The sequence below is a fragment of the Siphateles boraxobius genome, unplaced genomic scaffold (assembly GCF_051911475.1).
Source record: "Siphateles boraxobius isolate OS27281-9 unplaced genomic scaffold, OSU_SipBor_1 13, whole genome shotgun sequence".
NCBI lineage: Eukaryota > Metazoa > Chordata > Actinopteri > Cypriniformes > Leuciscidae > Siphateles > Siphateles boraxobius.
The window spans coordinates 10,740,533-10,760,112 of NW_027508733.1; the positions used below are offsets into that span (position 1 = coordinate 10,740,533).

Genomic DNA, 19,580 nt, shown 5'->3' on the forward strand with positions numbered 1-19,580 from the left:
TAGACAAGATGTCTAAAGCTAAAGGACTCTGCGCCTGGAACGAATCGGGCGAGTTTGTGTTTAGGGGTAAGCCCATACAGGGCTCACACATGCTTGATTTGTTAAAAAATGTGACGGCCCCGCAAAAGATTCACGATGACCGGAGACCTCTAGGATGGATGGAGTTTCTTCAGGCTTTTGCCGAATTAAACATCCCTTTTTCTACAGTGTCGAATCAGCAGGTCAGACGCACAATTAACTCTCTAAAGAGAAAACCCGACACACCTCGTGTTAGACCTCCTAAAAAAGCACAAAGATATTCACGACCCGAGTCCGAAGACGCTGTGTTTAAGTCACCGGCTATTAATCGAAGAGCATGGCTGGAATTTTAACGAATTGTATCTTATGATTAAATAAAAGACGACAAAAAATATAAATGGTTTTCAGCTTTTTTTTATTTTTATTTATAGGTCAAACATGTCTGCACACAGTGAACGCAGGATAACATTTTATCATTACAAACATACGGTTTTAATCTCTTCACAAAGAGGGAGACCGTTTTATCATTTTTGATATAATCATTGGTGTATAGTTTCATCACATGGTTATAGTCGTAACCTCTGGCTAAATGATATAGAAAAAACAGACAGTGTTGTCCGCAGGTATCCGATGAATAATCCTGGACGCGTCTGTCGGAATATAATACGTCAACGTCGTTGGCAGATAGAAAGTTATTAATGCTGATCGGGAAGCGGGGGCTGTCGGGTGGATTGCCGAAGCTGTCGAAAAAACAAGCCGCCCCCTCTTGGGGTAGATAAATGGCGATCCAATGCTGGCCTGGGAGCCTGGCAGGGTCAGTGTTAATGATACCCATCGACGGTAAGATCCTCAAGGGTTTTTTGGGTAGTTGATCGCTCGGTAGAACGCCGAGAAAATGAGTCCTGCAAGTGATTTTATCCATGATGGCGGTAAGTTGTAGGGTGTTCATCTCTCAATAGTAGTCGATCAGTACCTGTCTGCGGTTAGACACTTCAAGGATGCTGTCGAAAACGGAGTAAATTATCAAATTAATGGTATTGGGCAATGGTTGTCTGAAACGCGCCTCGACTCTGATATTCCCGGACTTGATGAGCGATACGTGCTGACCGCACTCTTCATCCGGGGTGAGGTTAAATGCGTAAAGTGTGTATCCGTTCAGGAAATCATTCCTGCCGATACAGAGCGGCTGATCTTTAAGGTGTCTCCCTGTCGTCATAGCCAGCTGATAAAATTCGCGTACGGCCAAACCGTCTTCGAAATTAGGCTGTAGAGGCTTCGAGGGGTATTGTTGCCCATCTACGTAGACGGCTAGGAATTCCAGATCGTAATGTTTGAACGCAAATGGATTTTTAGTGTAGGAGCCGGTGAATGCGTCGTTGTCGACCATAGCTATGACGATAGACTTTGGCAACCTTCCTAAAAATAGATTTTCTTGATTCGTAACACGAGAGCCGGCGGGTATGGAGAAGGATTTTAGACAGACCCTATCGACGGGGTACTTGGCCGTTGTCGAGAGAAGCGTCTGGGCGTGAGCCAGTCTCACCGACGGTGATACAGAAACTTTCTTGACAAATAGGGACGCCGCCGTTATATGTAATTTGTAAGCTACGTCGTCGGACCTCATCAGACAGAATTCATCTTTTGCTCGAATAAAGCGTATCTTGATGTCAATTCCATTGATCATCAGTTTCCCCTGGAAGAATATATCGCTGTGTATGGGGGCAAGTAGCTCCACCTCCTTGCTTTCGGCGGTGTAACCCGATCTCTTTGTCAACCCCGCGTTACGACCAGCAGGGTCGTTCACATCCATGTAACCGGCCGTGTCTTTATGAAACAGCCCGGCGGCGAAAGTAGATTCCAGCGTATCTTTACCGTAGTTGATCAGACTTTCCAGAATGCAGCGATACGGGTAAGTACTCGAGCTTTGAGATATTAGGCGATCGCCCAGCGTCACATCGACTTGGGAAAACATTGTTGCAGCCGGATAATTAATCAGCGCGACCTTAGCAGGGTCCGCGATTTCTTCACCATTCGGCTTCGTGATTTTCGCCCGTAGATAGAGCATCGTGTTATTGAGATCCATGTAATCATCGCCGTTGCCGGCGATAAAAAACTCAATCGGAGCTGAGTCGGAAATGGCTGATAATGGGGTTATTTCTAAATAACTGCTTTTCTCAATCATGGTCTGCGTCAGCGGGACCGTAAATAAGTCCAACTCGGACTTGATGCATTCTCCTGACATCTGATGCAGTAACGCCATGTTAGAATATGGTTTTCACGGTTCTCTTGACCGACGCGTTTCGACTAACAGACTTCTTACGCTTTCTACGTACGAGTGAGCGCTTGTTTGATGCGCTCGTTGTTTTCTTCTTCTTCTTCGCTACCCATTGACCCCGCCTCCTCACACCGGGTGGTTTAGTCATTCTCTTACGGGCCATGACCATCAGACCGGATCCCTCTTGAGCTTTAGCATTATGCGAACGCGTCAATACGTTAGAGACGACGTCGGATACTATATTTTTAGCGGCTGACTTTAGGTGGGGTTTTGCGATGCTAAATCCTCTTTTTAACAGGGGTACTGCCATCCTGAACAGACCTCTGAAAAGACCCCCTAACCCCGCACCGTACATAACCCCTCCCCCGGCATAGCCTGGTAAACCCCCACCCGCCTGATTTTGGTAGTAGCTGACATAGTCCGCGGTGTCTCCGGGTCTATAATAAACCATTTTTTGGTTTAAAGTGTAGTTTTACGATGACTTTCCCGTAAGAAAATGGTACTTCGTGGTTTTGATCGTCCTTCAACTCTATGGTGATGTCGGTGATGTGATCCTTGCTGATCGATGCGTAGTGAGGGGTGTCGTATCTAGCAATGACCGTGTCGTTGCCTTTTCCCGATATATGTACGCATCTCAAAAGGGGTACGTGAGAATCGCCGACCGCTTGAAATTTGATAATATCTGTGTAAACGTACAATGTGTAGAACCCTGCGTTGATGTCGGATTGATGAGGAGCGTACGTGATGACGTTCTTGGAAAAATCAGGTTCATTATGATAGTTTAAACCTCCGAGAGGTTTTAGTGTCATTCCTAAAATAGTGGCGAGTCTCCCTTTGAAGCTGAGTGAAACGTTGGGTTTCGCGTCCAGAAACACTTTGTTTTTTAATTCATCGTGATGCAATACGGCCGTTGGTGCGATAAGTTGATTTATAGCACGGAGGATCGCGCGAATGTTTGCGTAGTACCCACCGCTTATGTATAATTTCGTAATTATAGAAAAACGAATATCTGCCTCTTTGGAGGGATTGCTATCCGGGGGTTCCGGGGCCGTATGGAGGATGAAATGACCATCCTCGTCATTAAAGCTATACCAGCTTCTAGGATATTCGATTTCGGCGAGCCCCACCTCCCATCGTCCTTCCAAGTTTATAGCTTTTGTTAGCCTGGTTGTATAGCTGGATATGCGATTTTGAGGATAAACCGCAGACGATGCGTTGCATGGTAACGTGATGTAGAACCCGTGGTCGTCCATGACGGTCCTCCGCTCGTATGATCTCATCCGTTAACGTCGCCGTGTTTTAAGGGGATTGCAAGTCCACCAGAGTTTTTTTTATCTATATAACTGTTAAATTTTGAAGGCCATCCTAACCATTTCACTAAAACAAGCGTAGATTTCCCTTGTTTTTTCTGACCTAAAATCTTTTCCACCTTAAAAGATTTGTTTTTACTCACATTTATTTTCTGTAGCTCTTTTTCATAAAAAACCCCGTCGATGACTTCACCGTCATAATCCGTGAGTCTGTAGACGGGAGGTTGGCGCGGAATACGCGAGGATACGGTAAAAAATTCTTCCGTGTAGTTCTGCTCGTAACCTTTGGCGAACGGACCTCTCACTTTAGAAATCCTGACGACGTCTCCGACTTTAAAATTAAATACGGGTTTCTCGGTCTTCTTTACATCGTCGTACAAGTTTTGAAACACTTGACCCTCATTGTCTTTGCTGACGTCGACGGGTCTCATTTTGATACTTCGGTGATAACTGGTGTTGTACCCCTGCATAATGTCCTGTAAAACATCTATGTATCGTCGGGAATTTGTGGCCGTTAAAAATCTCCACATACGACTTTTTAAGGTTCTATTAAATCGCTCCACGACGCTGGCTTTCAAATCGGTAGCGGTAGCGAAATGATTAATGTTGTGCTTTTTCATGACATCTTGAAATTGTTTGTTAAAAAATTCCTTCCCCTGATCCGTCTGTAATTTCTGCGGCACACGCCCCTCTTCGAGTATAGACTTGAACGCTCTAGTGACCTCAGCTCCGCTCTTATTCTTCAACACACGAGACCAGGCATACTTTGAGAATACATCTATACAAGTTAAGAGAAATTTATTACCGTCATTCTGATCAGAAAATTGGGTCATGTCGACTAGATCGGCCTGGAACTGCGTATCGACCCCGTACACCACCACTCTATTTCGTTTGTATTTTATAGGCGCTGTTTTGTGTAATGTGTAAGCGTCCTCGCCAGCCAGCCATTCTGAAACCTGTTTATCGCTTAGACGGACCCCGGTATCTTTAAAGACGGCGTCTTTTAATCGTTTTTTACCCCCTAAAGAGCCGGGGTTGGAGGGTGTATAATAAGCCTTTTTCATGAGCTCCGACATGCTACCGTTTCAACAGTTGCAAAAAGAATGACACGTACAAGCGGCTTTAATCAATCTTTTATTAAAAATGTTGTAGGATATGATACAAGTCAAATGGTTATAATAGAAGATAGTAAACATGCATATTATAAATCAGACACTGAGTAAAATGGTTATAATAGAAGATAGTAAACATGCATATTATAAATCAGACGCCAAGTACATTGAATATAACGATATTAATAGAACAGAAAAAAATCTAAGTAAATTGAATATAATGATCTTAGTACAAAAAACTAAGTAAAATAACTACATAGTAAAGAATGGATATAATGAGGTTACATAATATTATGCTGAATCCAGCCAAAAGAGAAAGTCACGGCAGGCCATCATGTTACGATCTAGGATGTAATCAACATACATTACAACAATTTTGTCGACGTTTTTAATCACGTCCACAATTTTGACCACGTCATCATCATCATCAGAGTCATATTGTTTTGAATTCTTGACCAGTTCGGTACACACATCCGCCACATAAGTACAAGTACATAACACATCGTTGACCCGAAGCGGGCGTTGTGATTCACACATCATATCTAGAACCTGTTTTATCATATCACCGGGCGGATCGTTACCGTTAACACATTTGTCCGTCAAATCATCCCATGAATTAGACAGTCCTCTTATATGAACCATTTGTTTCTTGAGATTTGCCTCACGCACAGTGTCATAACACGGAGTATCGGGGTGGGATGCGTCCATAATAATCTTGCTCATTAGATCGGTCATCTGGATTCTGTAATGGTCTTTAAACATGAATTCCATACAGCACTTTAGGCTACAGGCTGCACCCATGCTGGACTCGGCCTGGTCACTCGCCATTCACGATTGGAAGACCTTGCCAGAGATCAACGACGTCGTTGATGATTTCCTTGCAGGGCTTGTCCAGAAGTCTCACCCTGATTTCTTCTAGCTTAGCGGTGATGAATGGTTCGTCTTTTAATTCGTGTAGAATACTCCCGACTGTTCCTTGAATTCGGTGGGGTTGAGATTTTAACCCACACCGGTTCAGGAGGACACTGATGATGGAATGAAAATAGGGTTTAAACAGCTTGCCTGAAAGTTCGTCAAAGTGTGTGTCGAAGTAGTAGTTGGGAGGGTCAAACAGACAGGAATGCTGCAGCTGGCTGGGATGATCAATCTCACAGCCCTCGCAGTCGGCCTTCAGCTTGTCAGCGATGAGATGCTGCAACAAAACCACGGTCGCGGCTTTTATGATTTTGAATCCAATGTCGCTGAAACATCCGTCTGTAGCGTCCAAACCGGGTTTAGCAAGAGACACAATGCTGATGATTTTAGGTGTGTCGCTCGATTCCAAGTCTTTGCGGGGATTGATGAGGTAAGTCGGGTTGTGAGTTTCAAGGTTTTCGCTGGATGGTGATGAAGGTTTGCTGCAACCGCAGTCGCACTCGATGTACGAATCCCAGTCTAAGCGGCGTTTGATAGTTTTAGTCGGAGGCCAGTCGTTTTCGAGGTCCGATGGTTCACTCGGAGCCCAATCGTTTTCAAAGCACGGTGCTAAGGCTATGCGACGTCTGGTAGTTTTGGCCGGGGCCCAGTCTTTGTGGTGGTGGTCCGATGGTCCGCAGTCGTCGGTCAGAATATGAGGGGTTGCGTTGTCGTCGGGTGGGTCGAGAATGCTGCCGAAAGAGATGCCGCAGCTGCACACATGCACCGGTTCTGAAGCGCCTTCTTCAGCCATGGTTTATAAATGATGGTTGGGAGGGTCCGATCGCCGGAATTTATGAGCGCTGTAGTAGAGGTGGGCGTGGACCATGGTTTAAAAAAAAACGACGCTTGGGAGGGTCTGACAGGCGTGCTTTCGCATGGCTGTAGCGAATGGGGGCGGACGGCTTGGTGAATGAACTGCTGCGCACGCATCTCTCAGGTTGGAACAGCTGCACTTTGATTTTGTTGTACCCGTCATGCATGTCGGCCCATTTGAACAATTTGTTGATGGTTGAAAAAACATTACTCATTATATTCAGATCGCCCCACTTGAACAAAAATTGCATTTCATACAGATTGTGATGCTCATTAGGCAGGATAACTCCAGACTGAGTGCTGCTGAGCTTTGTCTTGTCTTTACAGCAGAATATGTAGACAGAATCATTAGGCTCCTTATTAGTATGGTCACCTACCACACGGTAGCGGACATTCGGAGTTACTCCATCCCACTCTGCAGTGTACAAAGGCTCTTCGCCGGCGTCATTCAGATCCTTCCAGACAAATTTGTAAAATAGAGACCAGTCTTTTTCAGGAAATACAACACACGGGTCTTCCCCAGGCTGGAACTCTCCTGGACCGTCAACGGTGTAGAGCATAACAACTCGCGATGGTTTGTGAAATTTGTACCCAAATACACAGTTACTAGACATCATGAATTCACCTTCAGTCCATTCCGAAATTTCATGGAGAAAATTGGTTAAACGGATGTGGCCGAAAGGTTTTCTCGGAGCCATAGGCAGACTTTCCAAAATCTTGCTGCTCAACCCCGCCTCTGGGGTTTTGGGGGAGGATAAACTGTCCATGCTTGTGTAGCTCATGTTTCTCTTTCTAGTTTTTGTAGAACACGGCTGACCCATTTATACATGCTGCTGCTCAGGAATGCAGGGGCGGTGACCAAAACACCAACTTCAAACAATCAAAGTAACTGTCACCATCAAAGCCAATACATCTCAAACTAACTGTCACATCACTTTGTAACTGTAACATCAAAGCTTATGTTAATATCAAAGACCAATACCTCCCTTTTCTTGATCAAATGAACTTCAAACGACCAAACTAACTGTCACACATCCATCATTTTGACAGAAGCTGTAACCGCAAGGGGCGGAACTAGGTCAAAGGTAACCATCCATCATTTTGACAGAAGCTGTAACCGGAAAGGGCGGAACTAGGTCAAAGGTAACAGGAAGGGGCGGAACTAGGTCAAAGGTAACAGGAAGGGGAGGAACCGGAAGGGGCGGGACAAGGGGCGGGACAGGAAGGGGAGGAACCGGAAGGGGCGGGGGAAGATCAAAGGAAAGCCACGCCCACCTGTCAATCAATCATTTTGACAGTTGCTATATGGTATTAACTACTGACTAGTCTTAGATTTCTCAGAATTGTTTTTTTTTCCAAAAACTTAAACATTTTTCTTTTTGGGAATTCAGTCAAAAGAATATGATTAGACCGACGATCTAGTTGTGTAGCTGCGTTTCTGTCATTATACCGCAGAATGAGGTGGACTACTGGCACTGAGCTTGTGACGCACTTTCGTTTTGAAATCGTAGAAGCTGATCGAGCCATTGATACATGGCTCGATCAGCTTCTACACATATTAGACAGACACATATTATACAGACACTTGATATTTAATCTTATTAGATGATTAGTTAATTGCATTTCATAGATTTTACTTTCAATTAAATATTTGCAATGAGTTTGTAAAAGTGTTTTATGCATGTTTGCCTTCGTTTTTGGTTCATTTACACTGTTCTGACCAGCAGGGATCACCAGTATGTGGCGTTTCGAACGCTTCGGAACAGTGAAAAGCTTCGTTTCTCCCATATCTTCGATTGTAACTACATAAACAAATCATCATAGTCCCGTGTGGATATGGGAACTGCCAGTTTTGTTCACTACAAAGCTATTTGAAGCTTCCTCCTTTCGAACGCTTGCGTGATAAATTCCTAACTAGTTTAAATATTGGTGTGTAAACAAATATAAACGCCGTGGATTGGCTTAATGATCCGATTTCGATATGTTTGATCAGATCACGATTATCGCATGTTCGCCAAGTAAACGCAGCCACATCAGAAATAACAACAACAAAACACGACCAATACTTTTGCTTTTTCCTGAGAGCCGGAAGAGAAAGTGTCTAAATTTCTTACCACGGTGATGTAAACACCAGAGCAATGAGGGCAAAATAAAGAGAAGCATTTCACTGGTTTTCCTTAAAATAAGTGTCGATTTTTAATACATTATTTTTTTCCGTTCATTTGCTTTAACGCCGACGTCACTATAAGGAAAATGAAAGTAGGCTAGGTTTAACCAAAACATTGAGTGGGACGTTACGTAGAATTCATCACGTTTTTTTGGCTTCTATTTGTACAGTGGACAATTTTAAAATACTAGGACGCGTTTTAAAGATCAGCATCGTAAATATCAAGTTGCAAAGTTAAAATGTTTGTACAATTACAACATTATACTTTGTATAACATTTGTATCAACAACAACAAAAATCAGATGCTGCGTGTGAGGGTTTCTAGTAGGTGTATGGGAGTGAATGCGAGTGAGGGTGTTTCTAGTAGGTGTATGGGAGTCTATGGTGGTGCGTCATTGATTTCTTTCTCACTGATAATAATTAGAAGCGAAAGATGAGCAATTTTGTCTCTGAAATGTTTTCACTAAACTGTTATAATTGGAGCGAGAGATACAGCGGGGCTTTATTACATCTTTACTCGCAGCTGATTTGTCCAGTTTGGGTTTGCGATCTCCAACCCAAAATAAAACCTGCTTCGAAGCAAGTAAGCCGTGTAACTTAAGTATAGGTTTCCATGAACACTGCTAAAAACCAATCCACCTTCTTGAGCCCAGATAAACAGAGTTTGCTCAAAATAATCTTGAACTTACCTGGATAGCAAGTGAAACCGGCTTTGTGCAACAGACCACGTAGCTCTCAAAAGTAAGATGTAAACAACCTCAGAAATTAAACTAACATCATTTGACCACTAGAATAGGCGGAACCATGTCTGAAATGTGCCTTTTGCTTTGCCAAGCATATTATTATTATTGCTCATATTAGGGTTATTAATAGTGTCCACCACTTAAAAAAGAAGAAAATTCTGCATTAACAAAACATAATGCATTGTAATAGCTGTTGCCAAAATATTTACTATAGATATTCCTTCTGCAAAATTGATCAGATCTTCTTAGTAGAGAGTAAAATTGTTTACACTAACAATAACAGAGGTGGTTGATACCACATTGCTACAGTTTTTGAACAGCATCACACATTTTGCCCTTTTTATATTATTGCCCAGTATTTAATTTAAACATTAAGTGTGTGCACTAAAAGCAGTAGCTATACATTGTGTACTACTGGAGCGCAATCTAGTGTACTAACCAAGAATATGCCCTCACCTTTATCCATTATGTCTGCACAAATCCTGCTCCTGTAGGGCCACTGTCCAGCAGAGTTCAGCTCCAACCCCAGTTAAACACATCTGAACCAGATATTCAAGCTCTTTCAGGCCGGTGTTGGAGCTAAACTCTGCAGGACAGTGGCCCTCCACGACCCAGTTTGGACACGGGTGTTTTAAAGTTACATTTTGTGAGACATTGTGCTCATATTTTCAATGATTGTGTAAAGGTCAAAGGTTGAATCCTAAAATGTTGAAGGTAAAGTTTAGTTTATCAGAGTGTTGAATGTACCGAGACACACAACGATCACTCCACACTTGATTTAGTGTTATTTCTTATAACAAACTCGATAACAAACATAACGGTTAAAATATTTTTAATTTGTCATTAGTTAATCAGACCTGTTTTAATGGCATCAGTTACATGAACATTGAGAAGTTCATTTCCATTGTATGAAAATAGTGTTTGCCTCAACTTTTGCATTGGCCGATGCAATGTTAAAGACTAAGAAACAGTCTAATGATCTTCTGCTCAGAACACAAGGCAGTAAAGGCACACGATTGTAGTCTGTTACAGAGGTTGTTTTACAGGATTTTGCTAGTTCATAAATTCCCATGGAATAGCAAAATGAAGACCAAAATGAAAAAAACGTTTTATTTCCAGGCTTTAAAAAAAAGGCTAATAATGCATATTCCATTTGGATCCTCCCTAGCTGGGTTCTCGTTCTTCTTTTTCTTCTTATTTTAGTTTCCTGGCAGATTGCATCGTTTATTTGTTGCATACCGCCACCTACTGTACAGGAGTGTGTAGAGTGTTGCAGTAATCTTTTGGCTATTCAATGATAAGGGGCCAAACTAAATATATACATCCTCTCCCCTTTCCCCCTTTCTTTTTGTTCTCCTTTTTTCCTTTCTTTTCCCTTCTTCTCCTTTTCCTTCTTCCCTTCCCCCCTTTTCCCCCCTTCCGTTCTTCTTCCTTCCCTTCCTAAATTCTTCTCATTAAATCACTGTCTTTAAGGAAACTAAATAAGGTTCTACTTTTGTCGCTTTGCATTCCTTGTTCCCCAAGAATATCCTCAATGTTATCGTCCATTTCTTGCCATCTTTGTCTCTGCTCATGTATCTCCTACATCTAAATAAAACATGTTTCACATCTTCTTCCTGTGTTTGACATTCTGTGCATAAACCCTTTCCTTTTCCTACCAGCTTCAGTGTTGCATTCGATCTATGTCACATTCTCAATCTTGTGTTTTGAAGGGGGTGGATCAGAATCCACTGCTGCTTCAATGTATATGTACTGATTGATTATAATTAAGGTATTAATCAATATTTTTCCTTCTAAATATCAAATGAGTTGAATGACTTCTCTAGAGATTTTACTTTGTTATAAAAGTTACCTGTGTGATCACTGAAATGTTCTTTTCATGTATTCTTTAATGTCTGTATTTGATATCTGAATGCAGTGCTTGCTTATTTAACCCAGCTTCCATAAATGAAATAGGGACTTGTTTTGTGATTGAGAAAGGTCTTCAATGTGTTAAAACATATAGGGGTCATTGAAGGGGCCATTTCTTTGTTAAAGCCTTACTTTCCAGTTAGACTAAAGTTTAGCTATCCTTGAGAGAAAGAACGCATTATCTTGATGTTTTGAGAGGACTCTCCTGTTTATAGTTAGAGCCTGGCCAAATCCAACCTTGGAAAAGCTGTGTGTCGGTGTGTGTGTTAGTCTTCTTGGTTACAGGTTAAGGAACCACTGGCATTATTGGAGATTGACTGAGTTGTTGTTCTGGACATGCTGGCGCCCAGCAACCCAAATCTGCGACCTGGATGGTCACGACGTGCCTAACTTCAGCTGCATAATCGATGGAGATATGCTTCAGTCTATCTGTATATGTGTGGAAAATTACTGTGTTTATCTATTTCATAGCCAATGAGAATCATTCATCCTGTAAGCAATGACGTAGCTTAGACCTTGGACATGATATAACTGCTGTGATCTTTGTAACTGTAAGCAGGGCGGCCTACGAACTCCTGTGCGAGTATTGAAGCTGACTTCTGCTGATGAAACTGCAAACTATCTTCAGTAAATATTTTCTTTAATTTTTTATAATTCTGACTCTGGGTCTTCATTCTTCATATCTGGTTCTGGGTCTTTAACTGTACACCCCTTACAGTTTACTATTTCTTCCTTCCTATATTTTCCTTCTTATTTTTTACTTTCCCTGTTGAAACATTTATTTCTATTTCTTTATTTTTTAGTGCCTTTTTTAGCTAAATCATACGTTTGTTGATCATACATCTCTCGGCCACCGTAAAATCATATGCCTTTTAATTATCTCTAATTCCAATGTGTGCTGGAACCCAACAGAACTGAACTGTTAGCTTTGAATATTTAACAGTATATTTCTAATCTCTAGTAGCTCTTCTTTTTCTTCTTCTTCTTGTTTATTGGCGGCTGGCAAACCCACTTTCAGGTGCATTACCGCCAATAACTGAACTGGAGTGTGGAGCATCAATGCGGAAGGACTACTCTTGCCAAAAACAAACAAACAAACAAACAAACAAAAAAACAGATTCCTTATAGCCTAAGTTATTTATACTCTCAAATATAATCGTGTTGCTTTTATATATTGCCACACCTCATCTTTCATACTTGATGAGGTTTTCTTGCCAACAGATTTTTTAGTGACATATTTTGGATTCCTTTTTCCTTTAATTTTATAAGCAACATTCGTCTTTCATTTTCATGCAATGTAGCCTACAGTATTACAGTATTACATGTTCAACTGTCTCTTCTACATTACAATGACTGCACAACCCATTATTATGCTTTTTAATTTGATATATTCCCATTAAAGAGCAACATGCAGGTTGGACACCCCTATATAGCATAGTGTATGTTGATGATAGAACAACTAGATTTTCTTAACTGGAGTAATATATATTTAGCCATTAACGATATTTTGAGATAAATTGTGATAAAATAACTTCCACATCTGTAAAGCACTAACCGGAAGTGACGATCGGCGAGGGAGTCTGGTCAAGTTCAAGCTCAGATTACAATGGATGCGAATGAAGAAACCGAGTTCACCGATGTGGACGAACATGCTTATGATGGCCCACAGGCCTATAATTATGAGCCTCCTAGGCGAGATAGTAGTCAGGGGGAGGAACAATGGGCAGAGGAGAGATGTAGAGTTGTGGTGTCAAGAAAACCAGTGGCGAATAGGGCAAGTGACTTGGCGAGTTCCCTTTCGAACGGTCACTTCGTATTGCGTAGCTATACGCAGTGGGGGGGAAACTCCTTTTCCTCGATTTACTGAAGCCTTTATGTAAAGCGCATTTGCAGCTGCACAGCTAGAACATGAGCGTCTGGCTCGCTCATAGGCTGCGCTGCGGCAACTGCACATCCAATGGCGCAGGCGCCTCTGACGTGCAACCAATGAGATCACTCTGCGTCATACACGTCAGAGCCCGCCAAGGGGGCGTGACCTCAGTCTATAATAGCCCCCGAATTCGCCATTATAGCAGATTTTACTCCTTCAGCGACAAACTTCACGTCTCTGACCATTTATTGAGCCTTCGCCGTCGAACAAGCCTTCAGCCTGAGCCAGCTACAGTTCAGCAGACGACACATTTCACCGTGTTTCTCCTGACGCCGTCTCTCCTGTGGCTATCCGGCGATATCCTTTTCATTGCTCTTTGTATATTGTATTATTTGTACGAGCGTTGTTCAAATACATCGTGTTAAGACCTGCGCCACGTGCGGATGCAAGCTGCACGAGGCGGACGAACACGCTAGCTGCATTCCATGCCTGGGACTTCACCACGCGGAGAATGCACTGTCTGCCGGCGGATGTGCGGCCTGCGAGAGCATGCCTATCTCCGTGCTGCGAACTCGGCTAGCCCTCTCCCGTGACGGCGACGCCGCCTCTCCCGCGCTTCCTTTTCCGGCCCTACTTCAGCCAAGGAAGAAGAAGCGCCGCAGCCAACGGCAGCCGGAGAACATGGATGTTAGTGAACGCACGCCGGCCTCGTCCCCGCGTGCCTCACTCTCTCCAACCCGTTCATCTCCGGTCCTGTTCGAGGGAGATCAGCGCCCCCCCCCCCCCCCACGTGGCGGGCCTTGTCTCCTTCGGCGGGCCTAGCGAGCACGACGACAGCCTGTCTATCGCTGCGTCTGAGGAAGAATGGCCGGGCTCTTTCGACCCCGTCATGGCTTCCCAGCCAACGCCCAACGCCTCAGCTACCAGGACTAACTCCGACGCGGAAATGCTTCGGATCCTGACGCAGGCCGTAGCGGACCTCGAGCTCGAGTGGGCCGCGCCCGCTGAACCCCCTCGAAGTCGGCTGGATGGCTGGTTTCTGCCAGGGCACCAACAGGCCCCTCGTCACAAGCCAGCGCCATTTTTTCCTGAGGTACACGAGGAGCTTACCAAGGCCTGGCGCACTCCTTATTCTACACGAGGCCCCGCAGTTTTCGCGACGCTCTCCTCCGTGGACGGAGCAGCGGAAAAAGGCTATGAGTCGTTGCCGCCCCTCGAAGAGGCGTTGGCCGCTCATCTCTGCCCGAACACAGCTGCTAGCTGGCGAACTAGAGCTGTGCATCCCAACAAGCCGTGCCGTAGCACTTCAGCCCTCGCCGGACGCGCGTATTCCGCCTCCGGTCAGGCTGCATCGGCCCTGCACACGATGGCCGTGCTGCAGGTTTACCAGGCCAAACTCCTCCGGTCTATGGACGAGGCTGGCCCGGACCCTGAGGCTTTTCGGGACCTTCGGAGCGCCACAGACCTGGCCCTGAGAGCTACTAAGGCCACAGCGCAGGCTATCGGGAGGAATATGGCGAGTTTGGTCGTGCTCGAGCGCCACCTCTGGCTTACCCTCACTGACATTAAGGACGCGGAGAGAACAAAGTTCCTCGACGCCCCAGTATCCAGCACCGGCCTCTTCGGCCCGGCAGTGAAGGGGTTCTCAGAAAGATACACCGAGGCACAGAAAGCGTCCCAGGCCATGCGTCACTTCCTGCCTAAGCGCTCTAGCTCGGCGTCGAGTGCTCACAAGCTAGCCCCGCCGACGCCTCGGCCAACAAAGCCCACGAAGCAGGCCTCTCAGCCCCGCCCTGCGGCTGATGCCCAGCGCCAGCCGAGAGCAACCAAGCGCTTCCCGCTTCCCCGACGCCAAGGCCCCAGACCAAGCGCCGCGCCTCACACAGCGCCGCCAAAGTCGTCCTAGCATGGGAAAGAGAGAGGGCACGGGTCCCGCACTCGCCGGACCACCCTCGAAGAAGTCAACAAAACTTCCCACAGCCCCTTGTTCAGTTCAGGTGGCTGGGGATTTTATTACTGCAAACAGGCCCGCAACAGTAAGCGCGTTCTTGCAAACAAACGCCGTTTTCACGGCGACCCATATAAAGCACAAAAAGAGTATGTTTCACAAACACAACACGTGGGTTCACGGTCCCCCTTCATCAGGCGGCCCCTCCCCCGTTATAATACTGCCTTCCCTACACGCAAATGCTTGTACAGTCAGTCCAATACTCAATGTGTGCACAAATCACAATATAAGGGTATCAGGTCCCCCTTCACTAGGCGGCCCCTCCCCTGTTGTAACACTGACTTCCCCACACGCGAATGCCTGTACAGTCAGTCCAATACTCAATGTATGCACAAATCACATGATAAGGGTATCCGGTCCCCCTACATTAGGCGACCAGCCCCAGTCAGTGTGTCAAGCCCTAGCCACACGTGTTCTAGCCTGGCAAGCTATCCCCGGTGTGTCGAGTTGGGTCATAAACACTATAAAGCGAGGTTACTCGCTCCAATTCGCTCGCAGACCCCCGAAATTTCAGGCGGTTCTCGAGACTTCGGTGAGAAGCAACGTGGGTCACGTGCTTCGCACCGAAGTACAGAATCTATTAGCAAAAGGGGCGATAGAATTAGTCCCCCCCGCGCTAAAACACATGGGTTTTTACAGCCGCTATTTTCTGATTCCGAAAAAAGACGGCGGTCTCAGACCCATTCTAGATTTGAGACATTTGAACAAAGCTCTCATGAGACGGCCGTTCAAAATGTTAACTATCAAACATATCCTCGCGCAAGTGCGCACGGGGGATTGGTTTGTCACAATGGATCTGAAAGACGCTTACTTTCACATTCAGATAAACCCTCGTCACAGGCCATTCTTGAGATTCGCCTTCGAGGGCCAAGCTTATCAATACACCGTTCTGCCGTTCGGTCTATCGTTAGCACCCCGTACATTCACGAAGTGTGTGGATGCAGCGCTTTCTCCCCTGAGACATCAGGGAGTGCGTGTGTTAAATTATCTCGACGACTGGCTGGTGCTGGCACAGTCGAGAACCGAGCTATTAGCTCACAGGGATTTGATTCTCAGCCATCTAAAATGCCTGGGTTTCACAATCAATGTGTCAAAAAGCAAACTAACCCCCAGCCAGAGTGTGATCTTTCTGGGTACAGTTTTAGACTCGAGAGCGATGACAGCGCGACTCACACCAGAGCGCGCGCTCTCAGTGCGAGCGCTTACAGGCACTTTCAGAGCGCGCGAGCACGCGCCACTGAAGAAATTTCAGAAACTGCTTGGTCTCATGGCAGCAGCATCGCCAGTACTCCGCTTGGGATTACTGCGCATGCGCCCGCTGCAGCATTGGCTGAAACGGCGTGTGCCAACTCACGCATGGCAGTCAGGCAACTTGCGCATTATGGTAAATCACGGTTGTTTAAGAACCCTGATTCCCTGGCGAGCGCAGAACTGGTACCACGAGGGGGTGACAATGGGAACAATTTCCAGAAGGAAAATGGTTCTTACAGATGCGTCCAACCTGGGTTGGGGAGCGCTGCACGAGGGCATGCCTGCATCCGGCCTCTGGTCGAGCACGGAGCAGAGCTTACATATCAACTGTCTGGAGATGAAAGCAGTTGGATTGGCCCTGAAAGCATTTCTGTCGAACCTCAGGGGTCACCACGTTTTAGTCCGCACAGACAATATATCAGTGGTGGCCTACATAAATCGCCAGGGGGGCATCAGGTCAGGAAACCTGCATGCGATGGCGAGAGACCTCCTCTTATGGGCACAAACCAACCTGAGCTCTCTGAGAGCAGCGCATATACCGGGCATCCAGAATGTGGGCGCGGATATGCTTTCACGGGGCAACACTCCCCTCGGCGAGTGGTCCCTCAACCCACAGACGGTCAGTCTGATATGGAAGGTGTTTGGCGAGGCCGAAGTCGACCTGTTCGCCTCGAGAATCAACACCCACTGCAAATTGTTCTTCTCGAAGGACAGGGACGCGCTGGCCCATGTCTGGCCCAACCGTCCCCTTTATGCCTTTCCCCCCGTCTCGATGATTCCACAAGTCATCAAACGGGTCAGAGAGAGCGGGTGCCCAGTCCTTCTGGTGGCCCCTCTCTGGAAAACCAGACCGTGGTTCCCGGAACTGGTTCAGTTATCGGACACAATCCCATGGCCTGTCCCTCTGAGGAAAGACCTCCTCACACAGGCGAACGGGACATTGTGGCATCCGAGACCCGATTTATGGGCCCTCCATGTGTGGCCCCTCAACGGGTACCCAAAGACCTTCCTGAGAAGGTCTTAAGCACTATATCTGAAGCCAGGGCCCCGTCGACTCGGCGCCTTTACGCTTCGAAATGGTCGGGTTTTTCCAGCTGGTGCTCGAAAAATCAGGCTGACCCAGAGTCATGTGAGATATCTGTAGTTCTCTCATTCTTACAGGAGCTGCTGGATGCGGGTCGCTCCCCGTCCACGCTCAAAGTGTATGTGGCAGCCATAGCAGCACATCATGTTCTGGTGGCTGGCCAGTCACTAGGAAGAAACGACCTGGTCGTCAGATTCCTTAAAGGTGCTAGGAGAATGAACCCCTCCAGACCTCCATCTGTGCCATCTTGGGACCTCTCCACGGTCCTGGGGGCTCTGAAAGGTCCACCTTTCGAACCGCTCCAATCGGTTGATCTAAAACCCCTCTCGCTGAAGACCGCTCTCCTTATGGCTTTGGCATCTATCAAGCGAGTGGGAGATCTGCAGGCACTCTCTGTGAGCCCTGCATGTTTGGAGTGGGGTCCAGATGACTCCAGAGTCATCCTCAAGCCCAGACATGGTTACGTTCCTAAAGTGCTCTCAACACCGTTCAGAGCACAGGTGGTGACGTTATCAGCCCTCCCTCCTTCTGCAGAGGATGGAGAGGTTAATCTTCTCTGCCCTGTCAGAGCGCTGAGAATCTATCTGGAGCGTTCTGCGTCTTTTAGACAATCAGAACAGCTTTTTGTCTGCTTTGGTGGTAGATCCAAGGGGGATCCAGTCACTAAGCAAAGACTGTCTAGATGGATAGTGGATGCTATTTCTATGGCTTATACCGCAGCGGGTCAAGTTTGCCCTATAGGCGTCAAGGCCCATTCAACCAGAGGTATGGCCTCGTCATGGGCTTGGTCATCTGGCATTCCCATTAGTGATATTTGTGATGCGGCCGGCTGGTCCTCGCCTTCCACATTTATGAGTTTTTATAATATGGAAGTGCCTTCCCTGCAGGCGAAGGTGCTTTCGGTATGATTAAGACCCGTTGGTGGCCGGTCTTGTCATATATTACTGTGCACAATCACATTCACATATATACATGAAACCCGCTGCTGGCCGGTTGTAGTTCATACATAAACCCGCTGTGGCTGGTTATATTTATATATATATAAACCCGCTTTGGGCCGGTTATATGACATATACAAAACCCGCTTTGGCCGGTTATATGACATATATAAATTCCATACATATATAAAACCCGCTTCGGCCGGTTATATTCCATAACAGATATCAACCCGCTTTAGCTTCAGTCGTTAAACCTGCTATAATGGCGAATTCGGGGGCTATTATAGACTGAGGTCACGCCCCCTTGGCGGGCTCTGACGTGTATGACGCAGAGTGATCTCTTTGGTTGCACGTCAGCGTCAGAGGCGCCTGCGCCATTGGATGTGCAGTTGCCGCAGCGCAGCCTATGAGCGAGCCAGACGCTCATGTTCTAGCTGTGCAGCTGCAAATGCGCTTTACATAAAGGCTTCAGTAAATCGAGGAAAAGGAGTTTCCCCCCCACTGCGTATAGCTACGCAATACTCGTTCCCTAACTCAGGGAACTGAGGTTACGTGAGTAACCGAGTAGTTCATGCAAGTTAGCACCTTGGTGGCTAACGCTGGTTCATCTACTGTATGGCTAGTACCTTGGTGTTTTGCAATAAATCTGCTTTAGCAAACATACGTTCGACCTTGTTCTTGATTAAACATCCATTTATACTGTCTTAATTTAAGCCAGCAACGTTTTGTCTTCTCATATTCTACGCTGACAGTGATTATGCGGTCCATCCAAGCTGGTTAGCACTATCTACATTGACTAAATACCATGCCATAACAACAAATTAATAATGACAATACCTAAGCTACAATAACAACAGTCTGGTGATAGTGATAAGGCTCATCATCAAGTCCCAGGTCAGGTGATTATGCTGTTGACAACAACTCAGTGTATAATGAATGTCAGCATATCAGGAGGGTGCTTCTCTTTTTTTTTTTTTATTGTCCATCTTCATCTGCCTTCACTCCTACTAGAGGAGCAATGTGCTCTGCATGCAAGCACTGACGGATGAAGACATGGGCTAGGTTTGCAGTGTAACATTCTTGCTCATGTTCATGTCTACTGCACAACGTTAGAACTTTATTC

General features: G+C 45.8%; 1 protein-coding gene across 1 annotated transcript in view; it reads right to left on the bottom strand.

Annotated features, from left to right (window-relative positions):
• LOC143736380 (uncharacterized) overlaps positions 1 to 8,731 on the bottom strand; it is a 57,812-nt gene extending 49,081 nt beyond the window's left edge. The window contains exon 1 of the mRNA XM_077227120.1: positions 8,600 to 8,731. Within this exon, the coding sequence (XP_077083235.1) occupies positions 8,600 to 8,648 (49 nt within the window). The 5' untranslated portion in view covers positions 8,649 to 8,731. The remainder of the gene's footprint in view (positions 1 to 8,599) is intronic.
• Positions 8,732 to 19,580: the final 10,849 nt, after the last annotated feature.